General features: G+C 45.7%; 1 protein-coding gene across 2 annotated transcripts; it reads left to right on the top strand.

Annotated features, from left to right (window-relative positions):
* The first annotated feature begins 3,184 nt into the window (after window positions 1-3,184).
* Window positions 3,185-20,531, top strand: Skic8 (SKI8 subunit of superkiller complex). Of its 2 annotated transcripts, none has more exons than XM_055622323.1 (11): window positions 3,185-3,251; window positions 6,308-6,358; window positions 7,111-7,138; window positions 9,064-9,169; window positions 9,531-9,703; window positions 13,738-13,886; window positions 14,028-14,121; window positions 15,058-15,151; window positions 17,100-17,192; window positions 18,396-18,474; window positions 20,269-20,531. In XM_055622323.1, the coding sequence occupies exons 2-11, from the start codon at window positions 6,347-6,349 to the stop codon at window positions 20,356-20,358; spliced, it is 918 nt and encodes a 305-aa protein (XP_055478298.1). In that variant the 5' UTR covers window positions 3,185-3,251; window positions 6,308-6,346; the 3' UTR covers window positions 20,359-20,531. The 2 variants fall into 2 exon arrangements, with proteins under 2 accessions (XP_055478298.1, XP_055478299.1); XM_055622324.1 differs by lacking the exon at window positions 3,185-3,251 and adding an exon at window positions 3,288-3,355.
* Window positions 20,532-20,968: the final 437 nt, after the last annotated feature.

The following is a 20,968-nucleotide window of genomic DNA, read 5'->3' as shown; positions in this document are numbered from 1 at the left end:
GTGTGTGTGTGTGTGTGTGTGTGTGTGTGTGTGTGTGTGTGTGTGTGAAAGAGGACAAAATGTAAGCCATGGGGCAAAGAAGAGCACCTGGAACAAACATCAGAAAGGTGGGCTGAAATCCTAGACATGAGGCTTTACAACCAAGGATTCTGAAGAGGACCACAGATAGCCTACACCAGAGGACCTTGAGGACCGTCACCTGTGTCCTGCTCTTGGACTGGTGGTTTAGGTCTTCTCTAGGAGGTTACTTACACATATCCAACTTTTTGACAGAGCAGAGGCAGCCCTTTCTCCTCAGGACGTGGTGACCTCCCTGTCCTTGGAAACGTGTAAGCTGGGGCTGTGATTCCACGGTGAGCACGCAAGAGGAAGTCAGGTGTGACATAAACCTGAAATGCTTCGACATGTGAGTCTGGGGGGCATGGCGCCAGTACCGGGACACTGTGGTCCTGTGTCACTCTGCCACATCTTTTCTCGGGGTTTTCTCTGGCCAGGCTTGTTGGGAAGTTGGTAAGCCATTCTTTAGAAAGAAGCATAGCCCTGGGGCCATGACTTTCCACAGAAAGGCTGGGCATGGGTTCAGAGCCTTTCAGAGCAGGCCACACAGCTCTGTCACACCAGGTGTCTTCCGTTTTGCTTGATTTTATGGTGAGGTTGCGTCATTGACTCCTGCCCTCCAAGATGACAACTCTTCCTTCAGCCGTCTCAGTGACACGGCGTTACTCTGTCCCCCAGATTTGCTCTATAGCACACACAAAGGGAGTCTAGGAACTTCGATAGAAAAATAACCATTTTATTTCTCTTAACTTCTGGCAGGAATTTAATGTTTTTCTTGATCACATGTGTGCACGAGAAATCAGGAAGCATTAGCAGTAACTGTGACTTGGTCACTAATACAAACCTCATTTTTTTTGCCTATCCCATTACAGCCATTGATGATAATGCAAAACGCTGTTTGCTCATTGCTATGTTGAAATTGCAGAAGGTATTAGATCTGCTGAGTTTGTGAAAGTGGATATATTATTATTTTACAGATTTTCGTGGCTATTTTGATGGGATTCTTTTCCTTTAACAGGACTGTACTCTCGATGGCATGCCAAAGGCATTCATTGTAGACAAAAGGCCAGTTCTTGTTTCACAGTCCCCATGCTAGACCGTGCTTATGCCCTCATGTGCTTGGTGCTGTGGGAGCAGAGGGGTGAGACGCAGGAGTTTAATATACACATTTGACAATGGAGAGCTGGAGTTCTTTTTGTAATCATTTGGAGCCTTGGCTCCCAGTCAGTCACTGAAAAGCACATGAGTAATTGAATGCCCAAACTTCAGTGGGATTCTCTGAGTTTTTCCTCTGGCATCTTGAAACAGCACTCTGAGGTATTTTTAGGCTTTGTGTTTGAATGATAGAGCTATAGCCAGGCCTGGTAGCCTGTCACTCTAGCTATACTGGAGACTGAAGAAAGAGAAGCAGGGATTCAAGGACTGCCTATGCTACTAGGCAACTCAATGAGACCTGTTTATAAATAAACAGACACACGGCTGGGATGTAGGCCGGAAGTAGCATGCTTGTCTAGAATATGCAAGGCCCTGGGTTTGAATTTCTGCACCATAAAAAAAAAAAAAATGACAGGGAATGGCTCAGTGGACAAAAGTGGCTGCCTGCGAGCCTGATGACCTGAGTTCCATATGCTAGAGAACTAAGACCCCCGAGTTGTCTTCTGACCTCCAATCCCACACCATGGCTGGCATATGTGTACACCCCCCACATGCCCACAATTAAAAAAATAAATGTAGCATTAAAACAATCACAAAGCTAGAGAGTTTTTTAGAAAACCTTTATTGCAATGATTTTCAAACTGTTGGCCATGACTCACAGCAGGAACCAGATTTTTTTTTTCTTTTGTGACCCAAATATCTACATAAGTAAAACACATTTTTTTTTTACAAAATATGCTATAATTTACGATGCACAATAAATGCTTACCTGTCTTTTTATATTTTCTGAATTCAGTCAATTCTTTTTTTATTTTTAGATAATGAAATTAATTTTAATCTTACAACTTAATTTGGAAATCAGTAGAAGCAGATGTGGAAAGGAGAGCAAGTGTTAGTATTCCAGTAATGATACCAAAAGGAATGAATGTGTGATGAAACTTGGCCGGATGCTCATGTTGGTAATCAGCACTTTTCGGAGGCTGAGGCAGGTGGATTGCAGTGAGTTCCAGGCGAAGCTGTGGTTCCAGCTCTCTGGAGGTGGAGGCAGAAGGCTGAGAAGGTGTTAGGGTGTCATTTAGCACGCAGATAGAATTACAAGGAAGGTAGTCTTGCTGTCACTCTGAAGCCATCTTAGATAGAACCATTTTCCAGTACTCTACCTGAAGGACTTCGGGCTAACGGACACCCTGAACTCATAGAAAAACAGGATTAGGACAGTGCAGAAATGCAGTAGGCCAAGTCCTCCCTTGCTCTCCTCGCTTAACACTGTTGGTCACAACCCAATAAATTAGTACTGAGCTCAACCCTAGGGCCTACACTGCAGTTTAAGAAACAACACAGCGGGGTGATAGCCTGTAATCCCAGCACTTGGGAGGCTGAGGCACAAGAACTAACAGCAGGTCCTGGCCAGTTTGAGGCCACATAGCAAGATCCGGTCTAAAGAAAAAGGGAGACGAGGAGGGCGGGCGGGAAGGAAGAATTAAAAGAAAAAAGAGGAATAAGAAAACGCGGAAAAAGAAAAGAAAAAAGAACCCATGAAGTCATCAAAGAAGCGTTCTGAAGCAGGTTAGCAGCAGGCTGTCCCGGGTACTCCCCGCCCACGACCCGCGGCTCCACCCCCCGTCCGCGCCCCACGGCTCCGCCCACCCCGTCCGCGCTCCACGGCTCCGCCCACGCCCCCGTCCGCGCTCCCCGGCTCCGCCTCCCGCCCCCGGCTCCGCCCACCCCGTCCACGCCCCACGGCTCCGCCCACCCCCGTCCGCGCCCCACGGCTCCGCCCACCCCCGTCCGCGCCCCACGGCTCCGCCCAACCCCCGTCCACGCCCCACGGCTCCGCCCACCCTCCGTCCTCGCCCCACGGCTCCGCCCACCCCCGTCCACGCTTCACGGCCCAGCTCCCATCCCGCTTCCGCGTACTAGGAAAAGGGGGCCGGGATCAGAGCGGCCCCGCCCCTTATAGCTCATCTAAGAGCGCCAAGGTCGCGCCGCACTGACGTCAGAGGTGCTGCGCGACTAGCTGTGCGACTGGCTGTGCCGTGGTGAGTTGGTGTGCTGGGCGGTTGGGGATGGTGGTCGTGGGTGCTGCAGCTTGCCGGCGCGGGAAGGCGGGGGAACAAGGGAGGCTTGGAGGCTGCCACAGCAGGTTTGTTCCCGGAGGCTCCAGGGGCCCAAGGGTGGCCTTTGTGACTCTATTTACCCTGGCTAATCGCCGAGGCACGAGTCCCCAGGGTCGACAGAGGACCGTAGGTCGACTTCTTTTGCGATAGTTTTGTGCACACCGGAAATGAAGCCTGGCTTCTTTACGGGAGAGGTAGTTTCCCCTAGAGGACTGTCTTAACACAAGCTCTCCAGTTAGCCACTCTTAAATAGCAAGCTTCACGCCATTGCACACTGAGAAGCAGAGACTGCGTTCCTTTGATTTCAGGTACCACATGCTCTTCTGACTTACTGACCTTCCTGGGAAACTTTAGTAGAGGCCTAGGTTAGTTTTGGGGAACTTAGAAGAAGGAGCGTCGAATTCTACTTGAAAAACTGGAAATTTTCCTAAAGAGAGCAGGTGGTGTAAGAGGCCTCTTGGGGTCTCTTGGTTTATGAAATTACCCGTCATGAGATGTGTCTTAGTAGTATGAACTATAGCTTGTACTGACCTCAGGGAGGCATCCCTCAACCTCTCTAGGCCTCCCTTACCTGGCCACAAGGATAAAGCTGGTAAGAATGCCTGTGGTTCGGTGAGCTAGTGTCTGTAATATTTAGAGTAGGACCTAGTGCAGCCTGATAGAATTGCACTCCCTGTCTTGAGGGTAGCTTTTTGAAAGTTGGTCCCCTATAAGCCTTCCTACTTTTAAACTTGTTTTCTCATTGCCAAATGTGAGGTCCAGTTTGGCAGAGAGACGGCTGCGTCACTAAGAGGCCTGGTGCTCAGGCAGAGTTTGTGGCGCCTGTTTCAGCCACGTTGGCTTGAGTTCTTTTCTAGTCTGGGCAAGGTCCTGTTCTTGAGTCACAAATCAGCCCAACTGGTTGAAGATCTCCCACGCCAGGACTGCTTAGGAACCATATGCCTGTTTGATTTCCTGTTCCTGAGAAACCTGTAGTAGCCTTTTTGGTTTGCATATTTGAAGCAGGTAGCATAAGCCTGAGTGCCTACACTGTATGGTCTGCTAAGGTGAGGGTGGAACTGAAGGGCTGTGAACTTGTATTTCTTAACTTGTAGTTGAAAATTTAGCATATTCCCCGATTATGTGTGCACACAACAAACAATACGGTACTAAGTATGACTTTGGTAATGGCGTTAGAGATCACGGATATTTTCATGTCATGATGTTGTGATGGGATTTTGTTGTTTGTTATGAAACGGGGTCTTGCCACAAAGCCAGGATTAGTACCTCCAAGGTATTAGGATTACAGTGCATCTGGCAGGATATTGTTTAAGTTGTGTCTCCTGCCACTGTGGCATCCTTTAGACTTGCTAATTCTTACTATGTAATGTGTTGGTAAAGAGCCATGTGTGTTTTGCTGTCATAAGGTTAGTTTTCATGATTTGACAACCCATTTCCCACATAAAGCCTATGTCTGGATTCTGTTAGTGAAATTTCATACTTGATAATATTTATTTGTAATCTTTTTTAAGGATTTATTTATTTATTATTTGTACAGTATTTATTATTTCTACCTGCATGTGAGCCAGCAGGACAGAAGAGGGCACCAGATCTCATTACAGATGGTTCTGAGCCATCATGTGGTTGCTGGGAATTGAACTCAGGACCTTTGGAAGAACAGCCAGTGTTCCTAACCTCTGAGCCATCTCTTCAGCCCTTTATTTGTAATCTCTAGAAGACATGCAGGGTGTTGAATCTTTGAGTCACTTGCAGCCTAATTCTGAGGCTGCACTCTGCCTTGTTTCGGCTCTCATAAGAAAATGTCCTTTCCATGGGCTTTGGTGCCTGCCTCCTTCTGTGGGTTTCTGTTTGGTTTTTTGGCTTTGTTGTTGTTGTTAGTGATCCTGTGGTGAAGGTAGCCCTTTGGCTTAGTGTGGGCGTGTTAACCCATGTTCTTATCCAGTACAGGAAAGCTGTGATGAGTCTTAGAGAAAATAAATCTTTTAGATAAGCCTTGTTTAGGCTGAGCTCAATATTAGTGAATTACTGATCTATAGTCATTCAAACAGAATCACATGTAACACATAGTTACATACTGAACAGTTGACAGAAATGTGCTCCAGAGACTTCCCGTGGCCTACCTCTGTGTCTCCAGAGGACTGGACTGCTCAGTTAATGGTTTGTCACCATTAGCGGTGACTTTATAGAACATAACTACCACGGGGAGTGAGAACACAATAGGTTTTCTTTCTAACGCTACATATTTTATGTATGTGAAAACAATCAGAGAGGTTTATAGATTTTACAAGTCTGCTAGCAGAGGTGCACAAAAATATTAAGACCTTGGGCAGGTAAAGGCACTTACTGCCAAGCTGACACCTGCGCCTAGGACCTGGGAAAGAACTGATTTCCACGTGTCTCTGCAGGTGGGTGCATACACGCATCTGTATACTCAGATACAATGTAGATGTGTGTATGTGTGATATATGTTTAACAAGTCTACAAATTAACCATTTTAATGAGATCAGATCTGCTCAGTAAGTTAGGCCTGTTGTCTGACTACATCTTTGGAAACTAGTCAGCTTGTCTAACCTTGTTTGCATATCTGTTGGCTCTTAAGAACATTTCGGTTGAGTCCGCTTGTTGTGCCAGTGCTTGTGAGAATGCTGCTGTCTTCGGCCTCCGTGTTTGCTTTCTAAGTGGGAAAATTAAAGTGAAGAGGGCCTATGATTCTGGCTCTGAGAAGCAGAAAGGAACATACTGGTCCCGCTTCAGTCAGATTTGGTGAGAAGGATCTGTGGATGGAGGCAGTGTGGTGCTTGGCTCCCTGGGAGGAAGATCATACACCACACGGTAGGGCTCGTGCTGAGACCCCAGGGACTGGCCCATGGAGAGGTATCAGGACCTTACAACAAAGGGTTGCCTCCGCGAAGGGGAGCTCTGTGGCCTCCTCGTGCTTATAACATCATCTTACTGAAGCCCTGGTGTTGTTTTCACAGAGCTGTCTGGCCTTTAGCTCTTCATCCTTGGTTAAGGAAATGACCAACCAGGTAAGGTCTCCCTGAGCGGAAAAACATAAGTTAGTTACTGTCAAGTTCAAGCCCAATAGATTGCCTGGGTATGTGATTGGGGAAACGTATTTAATTCTTGTCCTGTTCCTAACCTGCTCATCACAGGGTTAGGTGGCATTAGTACATGCTCCACACCAAGTTTACGTCATGCCTTTGCCACAGTTGAGAGGGGGACTGAGGAAAGGGAGTTTATACATGAAAGTAAAGTCAAAGCAGGAGTTAGAACAGTCAGTAGGCACCGTTGGAATTAGGGACAAAGATACATGTGTGGGCTGTATAATCATACACAGCTGCAGCAATTAGGGAGCAAATAGGACTCAGCTTCCTCCTGGTAGCGGTGAAGTAAGGGTAACTTACTGGTCTTACACTGGGTTGGGTTGGGGGTGCTGTTGTAGTCAGGTGTGATCCTGCACACCTGTAGTGGCCACACTTAGGAGGGCGAAGCAGGGAGGTTGCTGGGAGTTTAGTGTAAGCCTTGGCTACATGGAGTTGAAGCACATTCTGGCTACCTAGAAAGCCCCTACCTAACAAAAGAATGAAGAAGTGATTTTTCTTTGGTGCAGCTGTAGGAGTCTTCATGAATAGGAGCTGAGGGTTGTGGAGGCTGGTCAGGGGTGTAGCACAGGGAGCAGCCGCTGCTGCAGTGACTGTCTCACTTGGAGTGCTGGGGGAGGGGGTGCAAGACATCTAACACCCGACTGTCACTGAAGGTGGCTTCTGTTCTTTTGTAGTACAGTATTCTCTTCAAGCAAGAGCAAGGTAAGGAGCCTGCTTCTTCAAGCATGTTCTTCTGTGGGGGAAAATATGTTCTCCCTGAATTCTTTAAAGATTTTGTCACAACAAGGAGACACACAGATCCTAGATACCTTAACTTTGCAGAAATGGCCATGGCAGCCAAAAACAAATACACTCAATGAAAAGGTCAATAGCTCTTTTGGGTCTGGTGGAGCAGGCCTGTAACACCAACTGCTTAGGAAGTAAGGTAGGATTGTGAGTTCAAGGCCAGCCCTAATGCTAGGGAAAGAGCCTCAACCCTGTTAATGTCTACACTGCCTTGGAGATAGGCTTAAACCTGGTCCTAACTCAATTCACCATGGCGTTTTCACACAGTATTCTCCACTTACAAGTGCAGCAACTCTATTAGAGGACACTTCTCTCTCTAGCAAGCAGAGGGAGAGACAGAAAACTGTTGAGGCACATGAGTGTATCGCGAGACTGTGGCAGTGGCAGTGGTGGGAATGACAGGAAGCAGGTGTGAGGTCAACTTAAGGGCTGTCTCCCGGGTGAGACAGGCCTGCAAAGGAGCAGCATTCGTGCATTGACTAGGTAATCCTGCCCAGGTCCCTCTCTGTAGCACAGGTGGGCTAAAGACAGGCCTGGGACTTTGTAAGATACCTAGTAAGTTCTTCCACACCAAGTAAGTGACATTTAGGTAGTCTGAAGTTTAAGCCCAGCATCTCCCTAGCTAACTAGTAAGCTGTTGAGTGTGTCAGGCAGCATATTTGCATGAAGCTGACACCGCCCCGGGTGGCAAGCTTAGCAGGCTTGGATCTGGTGAGGATTGTAAGGGAGCTGTGACAGCATGTGTAACTCAACAGCTGTTTTAAGTTTAATCCCTTTAGATTCCTGTTTTAGAAAGGTAGCTTTGGAGAATTGTAGACAGGCATAGCTAAAGCTTCTGTGTCTACTCTGCTGGTTAATAGATGCATACCAGCACTGCAGATTTCACATTGTAGCTCACAAATTATGTAGCTCTTAGACTTAGACTGACTGTGGACTTCAGTTAATATCTTGAGTTTGAATCCTAGCTCTGCCCCTTCTTAGCTTAATGCCTTTGAGTAAGCAACAAGGCATCTCCAAACCTCGCACTCCTTATTTGTGAGCTGAGAATGATCTTTTTGGGAGGTGCGTGAAGTTAACAAGTGCCTTGCCCATCCTAGACATGTCCTCCACCATTGAGCTGTATCCTCAGCTCTTGGCTTTTTGAAAGAGGATTTCACTTGTAATCCAGGCTTGCCCTGAGCTCACTGCCTAGCCTCATGACTCTCCTGCCTCTGACTCTTAAGTGCTGCAGTTCAGGCACACAGCACCACACCTGCAAGTGTGGGCTTGGTAGGACTTACTTTATAGGCAGCTGTGATTAAGACAGCCCTCAAGGGATTCATGCAGTAGGCATGCCATTAAGCAGAGTAAAGACATTTTCAGGAAAGACACCTCGTACATTTTTAGACCAGCACTGTTTACAGAACTGTCTCCTGGTTTTCAAAGGCCTTTGAGATATTAGCTCCAGCCAAGTTGCGGTCCTTGGAAAGGGGAGATTCCCACACATTTTAGTCATTCTGTTCAGCTGATTGTGGCTCTAGTCTGATTGTTCGATGGACGGCAGACTAATGGATCAGTTGTTGTATTTGGAGTCTGAAGACTTGTCTTATTCTGATTCTGCTTCCCTTCTTGTCCATGTGTTTTAGGGCAGGTGTCTAAAGCTAAACCAGAATCTCTAGTTTTCATATGTACCTCACAAGTCCAGTAAACACTTTATGGGGGAGTGCCCAGTGACACAGTGGAGAGATAGATAGGAGTGGGCATTACTTGAGAGTTGTCAGCTTGTATTTCTGCTTTGCTTTATCACACTGATTTAGGAATTGTGTGCATAGAAACTTTAAATGAAGTGCTTTTCATTCTAGCTCACGATGATGCCATTTGGTCAGTTACCTGGGGGACAAACAAAAAGGAAAACATTGAAACAGTGGTCACAGGCTCCCTGGATGACCTGGTGAAGGTCTGGAGATGGTGAGCACCTCTTCCCTTTCAAAATCATGGAAATTTGGGACAAGAGTTTTGCTTCTGGGTTCCCAATTACTTTAAAGAAAACATTGACTTTGGGGGGGGGGTAGGGGCAAGAAAGCAATAACAACATAGTAGCTGTAAAACAACAGCTCAATTTTTCTTGTTTGGTTTCCTGTTATTTGGAATTAAAGCTCTGTGTGGTAGGGAGCCCTGAAGTTAAACACAGAATGGTTACATTCTGTGTTCAGTTCTGAGGTTTCTGCATTTCGTTGACTGCTGGTTAGTAATGTCCAAGGTTGAAGAAGTTCTGAAGGCAGTAGAGTATCTTGTGTGTAAAGAGTCATTTCTCTGTCCCCCACTGTAGGCGTGATGAGAGGCTGGAGCTGCAGTGGAGCCTGGAGGGACATCAGCTGGGGGTGGTGTCTGTGGACATCAGCAACACCCTTCCCATTGCTGCATCCAGCTCTCTTGATGCTCATATTCGTCTCTGGGACTTGGAAAATGGCAAACAGATAAAGTCTATAGATGCAGGACCTGGTAAGAACTTAACATTTAGGGGAGATGATAGAAATCCACAGTCCTCTTGAGACCTTTTAGGGGTATATTGTTTCTACTAATTCAACCCTAATGTCATTGTAATCACACAAGTGTTACACTAAGTGATAAGTAGATGCTGAAAACAACCTTATATTATTTCAGGCCAAGTTTTACTGCCAACTAGATTATAGTACTGTACTTACGGGAAAGCCAAACCAAACCAGTTTTTTGGATTTGAGAATTGACAGTTTGGGATTGTGGAGCAGTGCTGCAGTGTCAGTGGTTCTCTACCTTCTGAGGAGACACATTCACTGCCTTACAGAAGCATGGGTTCTGAATAGTGGTCTCTGTTAGTTGTGGTCAAAGTGCCTGGGTTCTACTGTGTGGTACATAGAAAGAAACAGGTTCATGGATCTTTATTTTAAGTACTGTGGAACAGCGCTCTTGCTCCTCAGCCTCATTGGACATTATCTGAAATGGTATGGGACAATTTTACTGGACTAGATTGGTATAGAACAAGCTATCTTTGAGGATTCTTTTAGCCTCCTGGTCACTTAGAATGCCTACGAGGTTTTCGCCAGCAGAGCTTGTTGTGCTGCAGTGGGCAGTGATCTCCAGAGATGCAGATAGCTTGGCATCGCTCCACGCACCCCTCTGTGGGTGATTATGGGAGAGTTGCTCGGGTGCCTGGAGGGGCTGATTCCCCAGAGGACTTGCCTCCCTCCAGTCATGCTTGCAGCATAACTTATAGAATATAGCATAGAACGCAGGTTCCAGGGCTTGTAAGGAGGCCGCGTAGTCTAGGAACTGAGTGCCTCTCTCCTTAGAAGCAGTATTCCTAGGCTTACTACTAGAGCTTTTTATCGAGAATATTCATGCCCAGTCCCTGTTTAGATCCTCTACATCACCGTTTAAGAGTGTGGGGCTGAACTGTGTATTTGGAAAAAGCTGCTCGGATACCTTCTGACTTCCCAGATGGTTGTCTGTGCCTACGCACCTTCTCTCTTTGCATTATTCATGGAGAACAGGGATCTGCAGGCATTCTGCAAAGCCTGTTGGCACCCTGAACATAAGGAGCATCTAGAAAGAGAGAGAGAGAGAGAGACATCTGTTGCTGCTTTTAAAGAGTTGTTGGTTTTGTTTTTGTTTTAATTACATGTTATTTATTGTGTGTGTGTTGAGCACACGTGGGTGTGGAAGTTCAAGGAAAACTTATGGGCCTGCCTGGGACTTGAGCTCAGGCCACCAGGTTTTGTAGCAGGTGCCTTTGCCTGCTGAGTCATCTCTCTGGTCGTTTCCACTTTTTCATTTTGGGTTCCTGCACCCCTCAAGACAGTGACACTGGCTCCTGTCTTCTACGTATCACATATGAAGAAATGAGTGCTCCATTGGTCGCAAGTAAAAGGGTTCTGCATCTGTCCAGCTTGCTTTTCCTTTACTGGGTTGTAAAGGTTACTGGATTGTTTATATTATGTTGTAGGACTTGGCTTGTTTCTGGGTTTTGGTGGTTTTAGTTTTTTGAAACATGGTCTTACAGTGTAGCTCAGGCTAGCCTCAAACTCATAGCTGCTGCTTCTTCATAGCCTCCCAAGTACGAGTATATGATGACTGTTATGAAAGATATTGCAAAGAATAAGGTGGTTGGGTGTGCTCTGGAGGAGGGGTGGGAATCTCTTCAAAACTATCAAGTTGTGGTCAAATAATAGAATCAGGTCTTGCTGCCAGCTGAGCACCTTAGAAAAGTCTAGGTTTAATGACGCCTAGGGAAAGCAGACTTACCTTGAAAATGTACAGAAAAGGGAACAGAAAGAGTGGAGAGAGAAAATCCTGAGCATGAAGAAGAAAGTAAAAATAGAAAAAGTAAAGCTGGAGGAACGGGCCCATTCTTGGCACTCCACCAGGCTGTGGCCGTTCATCCACAGACACAGGAGGAGCAAAAGTGGCAGCACAGAGGTCCCTGCATGTCATGTCTAAAATGCTCACAGGAAGAGAAGAAGAATATAGGGTTTGGAGTAAGCGTTTCGGTCTGCGAGTGTTCTGGTAAGTCTTAGAGTGCAGGTGTCATTGAGAGACAAATATGGGTCCTGTTTTGTGCCTGCAGACGCCTGGTAGTAAATGGTCTGTATTGCTCAGCAATAGGGATGCATCCAAATAATTTGGAAGAATCATTAAGCTTTGAGAAATGAGAATTAGGACTTCTTTTAGCCATTTTCCCCATAAATAAATAAGAATTTTTTAAAACGTGCTTTTTTTTGGACCTGACTTATATGGGGCATGGCAAAAGCTTGTTGTGTTAGGGTCCTCTAAAGGAGCAGAGCTGATCAGATATACAGTGTACGTAATTACTTGCATATTAAATAGGAGGCTTAATAGATTGGCTTACATGGTGCAGCTCAGGTAGCCCAGCTATCCCTTCCTTCCTCACACCGGAGACCTGAGAATCCAGCAGTTGCTCTGTCCTAGAGGCCGCATTATCAGCGGTCCTGACCTGGCCCTGAAGGCCTAGAGGCTCCTGAAGAGCTGCTGCTCTCAGTCTACAGTGTGTCCTGAAGAAGTAGGTTCAGTTCTGAGAAGGAATGCTGCCAAAGTTACATAGATACTGTGGAGAGTGAGGGCAAGTGGGCAGAAAGCAGAGCTTCCTTCTTCCATGACCCTTTACCTGAGCTGCGCCACATTTACAGTGGGTCTTCCTGCTTCTAATAATCTGATGAAGAAAGCTTTTCTCCAGAGTGCCAAACTGCTCGTGTTTTAGTTGATTCCAGATGCAGTCAAGTTGACAACCAAGATTGACCATCAGAGCTGATGACAACAAAGTCTCTCAGGCCTTCCATTATTCCCGCACATATAGGGGAAAAGAAAGTGACCAGGCATGCTGCGAAAATAGGGGCCTGACTTGGCTCCTGAAACTGCTAAGGGTGTAGCTGAAAGGCAGGCCCCCAGGTAGCTAGAAAAGAAGTATTGAAGCACCATTGGCAGTCTGATGGGGATGCATGGTGCCATTTGTATGCGTGTGCATGAGTCTAAGATGCCGCAGTCCAGCCAGAGACCCTGCTGTTCTAGTCCCCGAGCGTTGAACTGAGTCAACAGAGGTACATACTGTCACTACACAAATGACGTTTAGTGACTCTTTTTTACCTGTGGGCTTGTAGTATGTGCTCTGTTGTAGTCTTTTGAGGCTGTTTTTGTTAATTTTCATTTACAGCTTACTTGAGGTAAAATTTCACCAATGTAATTACTCTAAAATTCACCATTTGAAGTGTATGGTTTGTTGAATGTATTTCTACCATTGGGCAACTATCACTCTGGTATAGTTATGGAAGCTCCATGCCCAGAGGATTTCCTCATGAACACTTCATTTCTGTTCTCTCATCCCCTGATAAATACTGCTATAACCTCTAGCTCTGGCTTTTACCTTAATACTTTCATCTAAGTGGACATTTGGTGTTTTGAGTTTGATCCATTTTGTGGCACAGATTTGTTCCTTTTGTTGACAAGGAATGTTCTCTTATAAAAGTATGTCATCTTTCCCTCCTTATTCGCCAGTTAAGTCTTTTGGACTGCTTGCAGTTGAGCTGTTGATGAATGAAGCTACTGTGGATGAGTGTGTGTCTCTGCACTGCTCCCATTCTCCTGAGCAGCCCCAGGAGTGGACTTACTCAGCACTGTGCTGTTGTTTTCACCTGAGAACTGTCAAACTGGTTTCCAGACTCCCTGTCCCATTTTACACTGCCACCAGAGTACAAAGGCTCTGATTTCTCATGTCCTTGTTAGCTCTGGGTATTGTTCAGCCAATTTATTTTTATTTTATTTTAAATTTAAGAATTTCTTAAACTTTACACTTGGTAGAGATTTCAAATCTTTACAGCATCATTTCCTGAATCAGGAAACCTTTTCTCTAAGTTTAAAGACTGTACTGTTCGGTCCTGCATCAGGATACTTTGTCTAATTTTAAAGACTACATTTGATCAAACTACAGTTTGTAATCAAGGTCAAATCTTCTCTCACTGGGCGCTTTCCTTCTGTTTCCTTTTCAGTGGACGCCTGGACTTTGGCATTTTCTCATGATTCCCAGTATCTGGCCACTGGAACTCATGTGGGAAAAGTGAACATTTTTGGTGTGGAAAGTGGGAAAAAAGAATATTCTTTGGACACTAGAGGAAAATTCATCCTTAGCATTGCCTACGTAAGGAACCTCATTGTCTCTAGCTGTGGTCACTGCTGCTGTCTGTTGCTGTGCTGTGCTGGCAGCCAGTTAGACCTGAAGCCAGCAGGATGACCTGAAGAGACAGGCTTACATCTCAAATCACCCATCTCTCCTCAACAGAGTCCTGATGGAAAATACCTGGCCAGCGGAGCCATAGACGGCATCATCAATATTTTTGATATTGCAACTGGAAAGCTTCTGCATACGCTGGAAGGTACCCTCAACTCCTCATCCTGTCTTCTGCTCACTGGGTGGTTTAGCGGGTCACAAAGCAAGAATGCTTTGTTAAAATGTTAAAATCTAAATTGTTTTAGTCTCTGTTAGAAAACTGAAGTGCCACTATGTGTAAGATTCAGAACTGTGGTTTTAATCTGTCCACAATAGTTTTTATAATGTGAAATACTTTTTTTAGTGAAGTAGAATACTTTTTGCTTATGTGTGTCTGTTCTCTCTCATGACTGGAAGGCTGCTCACTGTCTACACTGGTGTCCTTGGGAGGATAGAGTAGGAGTAATCATCCATGATTACTCTCATGTATGATTTTGAATTCTAACTAAGTACAAGTATTATCTCCTCAACTTACTTTCACCCAATGACAAAAGATTTGGTAGAGAAATAACATGTTACTTGTGTAACTTTACAAATCAGAAGCAGCATTTATTTCCGTGTTTGGCCATATTTGTAGTAGAGAGTTTTGTTTTTTAAAATTTTTAATTATGTGTATGTGACTGCGTGTGTTCATGTGTGTGCGTGCGTGCGTGTGTGTGTGTGTCCCTATAGAGGCCAGATTTTGGATCCCTTGGAGCCAGAATTACAGATGGTTGTAAGCTGCTGGCTATGGGTGCTAGGAACTGAACTTGGGTTCTCTGAGAGAGCAGTCTATGCTGAGACATCTCTCCAGCCCCTCAAGGTGTATTTTATTTTAGGAGTGTATATTGAGGCCCAGCTGATTAGAGAAGGGAACTAAGAAGATGGCTTCATGAAAGAGGCTGAAGTCATGTGAGAAAGGGAGGAAGGGTCTAGTCAGTGCCACCTGCTCTGACTGAGGCCCTGGGGTCGTTCTGTTCAACGAGGAGTGCTCATTAAGGGCCCAGTTAGCAGGAAGCTCGTGCAGCAGAGCCACCAGGTTAACAGCTTTTCTGAATTTCAGGCCATGCGATGCCCATCCGTTCCTTGACCTTTTCCCCCGACTCCCAGCTCCTTGTCACGGCTTCAGATGATGGGTACATCAAGATCTACGATGTGTGAGTTACCTTGTCAAGAGTAAAGACCTCAGTACCAGTAGCAGCTTTGTCCCTCACTGTGAGGAGCTGCTGTAGGAATTTGCTGCCTGCTCCTGTCCTAAGTCAGCTCTGATGCTCTGGATTTCCCAGCCATTGTTCCCACAGTCAGCCCCTCCTGCTGGAGCTTAGTGTGTATCGCCAAGGTCTATGTGGAGTAAATGTGCATCTGGCTAGTCCTAGTAGGATTAGGTACTGCTGCTCTTTCTAAGGCAGCCAGGTGTTTTGGCTTACTGGTGTACAATTCTCCTGGATAGATAAGTGATATATAGGATACAGCTGAGGAAATGGAGCTCTGGACTGTAGCTGGCCTAAAGAGACAGTGAAAACCTAAAGCATCTATTTTCCAGGGTACTGTTGTTTGGGCAGATGGGCAGGCTAGCTTCTGGTTAGAGACCCCTCGGTAAGCTGCCCCACAGCTCTACATGGGGAGCCTTTTGAGCTATATGCTGGATTTGTGGCGTGGGAGTGAGCAGATTGCTCGTTTCCCCAGTTCCACCACTGAGGACCTGCGCTGTTCTCCCTTCTGTTGGGTCCCTCCCACATTTTCATCCCCACTGCCAGTAAATGCCTTGTACTGTCCTGGGTTTCATAATTAGTCTTCCTGCTAAGTGAGCCCTTGGCTCATTGCTCCCCAATTCTTTTCTAATCTGTTGCATATATTTTTCACTCCAGCATGTTCTTTGTCCTTGACCATATGTGTCCATGATGAGCCTGTGAGCTATTTGAGACCAGAAGGGCATGCGGCCTTTGACGTTAGTGGTGAGAGAATGCTAGGGCCTAGAGAAGAGACTCTCTGAAGAGTTGCATGTGCTTGTTAGTAAAGAAACAGCTTCAGTGTGGCAGTTTGGCGTGTCTCCCTTTATTAGCTTCATTGCTGTTCTCTTACTGACCTCCTCAAAGCTGTTCAGGCAGCATGATTTAGTGCCTCTGTTGTGTGGAGGATCTCAAGTTGAGGTGGTGATTGCCCTAGCAATAATGAACCGCAGGGCTTCTTACCCTCTTGGTCCACTGCATCCTCTGGGGGATGCCTCTGTTCTCCCTAACTGGGGCTTGTTTCTAGGGGCAAAACTGCTAACCTCAGGCCCAGTGTGCTTCTCCTGTCATAGGGGGCATTTGGTTCCCCAGGAGAGATGGCTAGCTCAGCAGTTACAGGCGCTTGCCACTCTTCTAGAGTGTAGTTCTCAGCATCCCCACTGGGTGACTCACAACTGCCTGTAACTCCAGCTCCAGCGGATTTGATGTCCTCGTTTGGATTCCATGGGCACCCCCACACAGATGGAACAGACATATAAAATAAAGATCTTTTTGAAAATTAAAACATGATACTGGTAGTAGGAATTGGGCTTAGCTTGGGTTTTTTTGTCTTAAGGTATTTTTTTGGTTTTGTTTTATTTGTAGTTTTGGCAGGGTTTCACTATATAGCCTTAGCTGGCCTGGAACTTGATATGTAGACTAGGCTGGCCTGGAACATAGAAATCTACCTGCTCTGGCTCGCAAATGCTGGTATTAAAGGCGTGTGCCACTGTACCCAGCTGCCTGCTTCATTCTTGAGTAGACTACAGATGTGCCACATAAACTATGAAGAGCAGATACCACTGCTTTCCTGTCACCATGGGAAAGGTCCTGTTGCAAGAGGGTCCGGCTGGCCTGCTCACCTCTGCTGCTCAGTGTCCTCATCTTGGAGTTGGCTGTGCCATCTCTCCAGCCTCCAAGCTCTTGAAATTTTTAACTTAACACGGCCATAAAAATTTGTCTCTGGTGTTTGATGCTGCTTCACTAAAAATGGAATTTATGACATATGGGGTCATTCTGATATTACACCCTTCATGAGCAAATAGTTCATTAACCAGTTCAGCAATTAGAGCTCCCCAAATTAGCATCTCCATTGTTTGACTCTTTCTTTTTTCAGACAACATGCCAACTTGGCTGGCACACTGAGTGGCCACGCATCCTGGGTGCTGAATGTTGCGTTCTGTCCTGACGACACTCACTTTGTCTCCAGGTATGTAGGAGTCTTAAACTTCTAGAATGCTTTGCAGAGGAAAGCAGTCATCTGGTAATGTGCTTTAAAACTCGAAGACTATATTACATGGCTTTTTGAAATTCTGAGGCTTAGAGAGATGGCTCATCATTTAAGAACGCTGGCTCTCTCTAGTTCTAGCACACCCCTGGCAGCTCACAACCATCTGAAACTCTAGCACCAGGCGATCCCACATCCTGTTCTGGCCTACCGATATATGATAAACATTCAGATCAAACACTCATACACATAAAATTAAAAACTTTCCAAAATTAGTAAAATTCCCAAGTTTGCCAGGCCATGCATAGTGGGACAATCCCTTAATCCCTGCCCTGGAGCGGTAGAGGCAGGGAGATCTCTGTAAGGCCAGACTAGTCTACATAGTAAGTTCAGGGCCAGCTAGAATTATGTAGTGAGACCCTGTCAAAAAAAATAAATTATTAAATGAAAGCATAAATCCAAGTTGCCTTTGTTTGCTCTAGGTTTTTTTTGTTATTGTTATTTTGGTTTTTGGCTTTTCTGAGACGGGGTTTCTCTGTGTAGCCTTGGCTATCCTGGACTCATTTTGTAGACCAGGCTGGCCCCGAACTCAAAAGATCCACCTGCCTCTGACTCCCAAGTGCTGGGATTACAGGCATGTGCCACCGTGCCCAGTTTACTCTAGCTCTTAAAGGGTTTTGTTAGTTTTTAATCTAATAAAGTTGATCTTAGCTTGATTAAAGGTACTCCTAAATATTGAAACATTAGCATGGTCTAGGTTTCTACTTAGTGTAACTCTATGTTCCAAGAGGAACTTAGAATCTGCAGATCTGGCTATAAAATGTACTTATAGATGCTAGTGATGTTCAGGTCTCTGGAGGCCAAGGTGGTTGAGAAATGTGGGATGGAGCTGAAGGACATTGCTCAACAGTTTTGAGTGCTTTTGACACTTCAGCAGACCTCCCTCTCATCCAGAATGGGTAGATGGGCTTAAGGCTCCTGAGGACGGGACTTGGCAGGCAGGCTAAGCTGATGAGGAAAATCTTGGCTGCCCTGAGGAGACTGTCATCTGGTGACACTGTACCCCAGCTCTGTGAAACCCCAGGTCTAGAAACAAGGGACCCTTCTAAAGGTAGAAGTGTTTGAGTCTGCAAAGGAGTGTCGGATAAGTCAGTGTTCTGATCCTAACATTTGCTCTCGAAACAGTTCATCTGACAAAAGTGTAAAGGTTTGGGATGTTGGATCAAGGACCTGTGTTCACACCTTCTTTGATCACCAGGATCAGGTATGGATTGATAAGCAATTTAAATTCCTTTGTGTTTAGCGTGCTGGCCACTTTCCTAGCCTTTCTGTTGGAGTTGGGAGTGGTGAATCCCCGGGACATGTCAGCGCTGGACCACGAGGCATGTCCTCTACACATGCCAAAACATGATAGCCACACCCCCTTCTTTGAAGTTGTACACCTATGCCTAGGACCCTTTTCCGGCTACTTCTAGAAGAGCCGCCTTCTTTGGTGGTTCCATTTTTTTAACATGATCATCATTTACATTTTTAGAACTGTCCAGGGATGTGATTAATATAAACCTTGGGAAATGTTAGTTTGTTCACTTGTAACAACAGTGCTAGCCTGGTTTCCAACTTAGAAGACCATCCTTATCTTTGTAAGGCAAATAGGAAGTGCTCACATCATAGTAGAGCCTTCTTGGTCCTTACTTTGTAAGAGTCCCCTGGGGAATCTTAAGATGCCACTTCTGAGTGAGGACAGTGCCACAGGCCTGTAGTCCCAGCACTCTGGCCTGAGGCTGGAGCATTTGCAGTGGCAGCTTACTTGCCCGGCATGTGTGAAGTGCCAGCCTCACCCTGCCATACAAAAGAAAGCGGATTCTGATACAGTTGGTGCCTCTTTTTCCTTTCTTGACCACAGGGGAAGGGGATTTTTAAGACAGGTTTGCACTGGAGCCTAGACTGATCTTGAACTTTCTGCTGTCCTCCTGTCTTTGTCTGGGATTACAGGTGTGAACCACTCTGCCCCACTGAGACTGCTCCAGGTAGCAACGGTCTAGAGCAGCGGTTCTCAGCCTGTGGGTTGTGACCCCTTTGGGAGTTACATATTAGATATTTCCATTACGATTCACAACAGCACAATTACAGTTATGAAGTAGTAACAAAAATTTAATTTTATGATTGAGGGTTACCACAACATGAGGAGCTAAAGGGTTGCAGCATTAGGACTGGTCCAAAGGAACTAGGCAGTGTAAAAATTAAAATGCTCAGAGCAACAAAAAAATTGACCATTAATATATTTGAATGCTTTTATTTTTCCTTTTGAGTGCATCTTAGGATTAACTAACAGTGTTTCATGCGACTTTGGATTTACCTTAAATCGTTGCAGGGAGGCTGAAGCGTGGCAGTCCACTATTGCTTGAAGCGGTTTTTTTTTTTTTTTTTTTTTTTTTTAGGGAGTCCTGCGTGTGTTGCTTGTTCTGGGTTGTTGCAGTGGTGTTTCAGGGAAAGATGTTCGGGATGGGAGTGAGGCCTTTCTGTGGCTTGAAACCAAGGCTAGCCTCCAATCTCAAGCTGAGGGTAACAGCCTGACCATGGAGAACTCCCAGTAATCACAAAGTTAACTCAGCCGCATTCATTCTGAGAGGAAATTTCAAGTTGTTGATTCAGTGCACAGCTAAGAAAATCGGTAGCGCTTAGGGCCATGTTGGCTAGCTCCTGGCTCTTTGAGAAAGGGGGTAAATATTGATCATGTGGGGGTGGGGTGGGCACAGGAGGTAGCTGTGAGTGGTTTGCATTGCAGTTTTGCCTGCAGGCTTCTCCTGGGAGCATAGTGCTAGCCCCAGTCGGGGATCCATTTCATAGCATTAGGTAACCCCTGGACTCTAATCTTTTGAAAGAGTAGTAGATTGTCATAGTTTAGAGAGGAGAAATGCTGTTCCATAACAGTCAGAGGAAGTGTCCCAGTTAGAGATGAGACTCTATCCTTGCTGACCTCATGCTAGTCTAGATTCAGGAAGAAATGTACCAAAAAATACGGGATTTAGAATGGCTTTTGTTTTTCTTTAATTTGCAGGTTTGGGGAGTAAAATATAATGGAAGTGGATCAAAAATTGTGTCTGTTGGAGATGACCAGGAAATTCATGTCTATGACTGCCCAATTTAAACACCAGCATCTTCAGAGTACACAGGGTTGATTGTGACATTCCTTACCTCCTTAGGCACACTTAAAGTACAGCATATGTTGTAGAAATTTTGTAGATACAATATGAAGGTTTTCCTGTTCTATTGGAAATGTTCCTCATATTTTAATGTAAATAAAGCATTCTTAATGCAAAACCTGTGTTTGTGGACATGCTGCTCTTTTCCTTGTCGAAGTCTCTGGAGAGCAGTGTGACCTGGCATCATGAGCGAAGGAGAGTACTTGCTCGAGCAAGCAGAGATCTAGGCACTCACTGGGTTAGAAAGGCCACTTCTCTGATCTCAGGTGACTCATGATGATGTGATGCTCTGAGCCCCCACAGGCTGTCCCAAACACACCAGCCTGTTTCAGAATGGAGTTTTGAAGGAAACAGTAAGTGCATAGGGACATTCTGTTGTTCTACATACCTGGGGCTGTTTTGTGTGGTATTTTTAAAATGCCCTCTGCAACACCTTCTCTACGTGTTCTTTCCAGAGAGGGCTGACCTACTGGAAGCCTGCCTTAACCACTGTGGGCTTAAGACTAGCAGGCAGGGCTGAATGCTGCCCAGCACCTTAGGCCTCTCCTGCAGTTG

This window comes from Psammomys obesus, unplaced genomic scaffold, assembly GCF_907164565.1.
Source record: "Psammomys obesus unplaced genomic scaffold, mPsaObe1.curated_primary_1811, whole genome shotgun sequence".
Classification (NCBI taxonomy): Eukaryota; Metazoa; Chordata; class Mammalia; order Rodentia; family Muridae; genus Psammomys; species Psammomys obesus.
Note: the sequence above shows the minus strand (reverse complement) of the source record. Positions and strands in the feature narration are given on the sequence as shown.

Bases quoted from the DNA above. Each gene is read 5' to 3' on its own strand.
- Skic8 (XM_055622323.1), top strand. The intron at 9,170-9,530 runs GTGAGCACCTCT...CCCCCACTGTAG, and splicing joins CTGGTGAAGGTCTGGAGATG to GCGTGATGAGAGGCTGGAGC. The intron at 13,887-14,027 runs GTAAGGAACCTC...TCTCCTCAACAG, and splicing joins TCATCCTTAGCATTGCCTAC to AGTCCTGATGGAAAATACCT.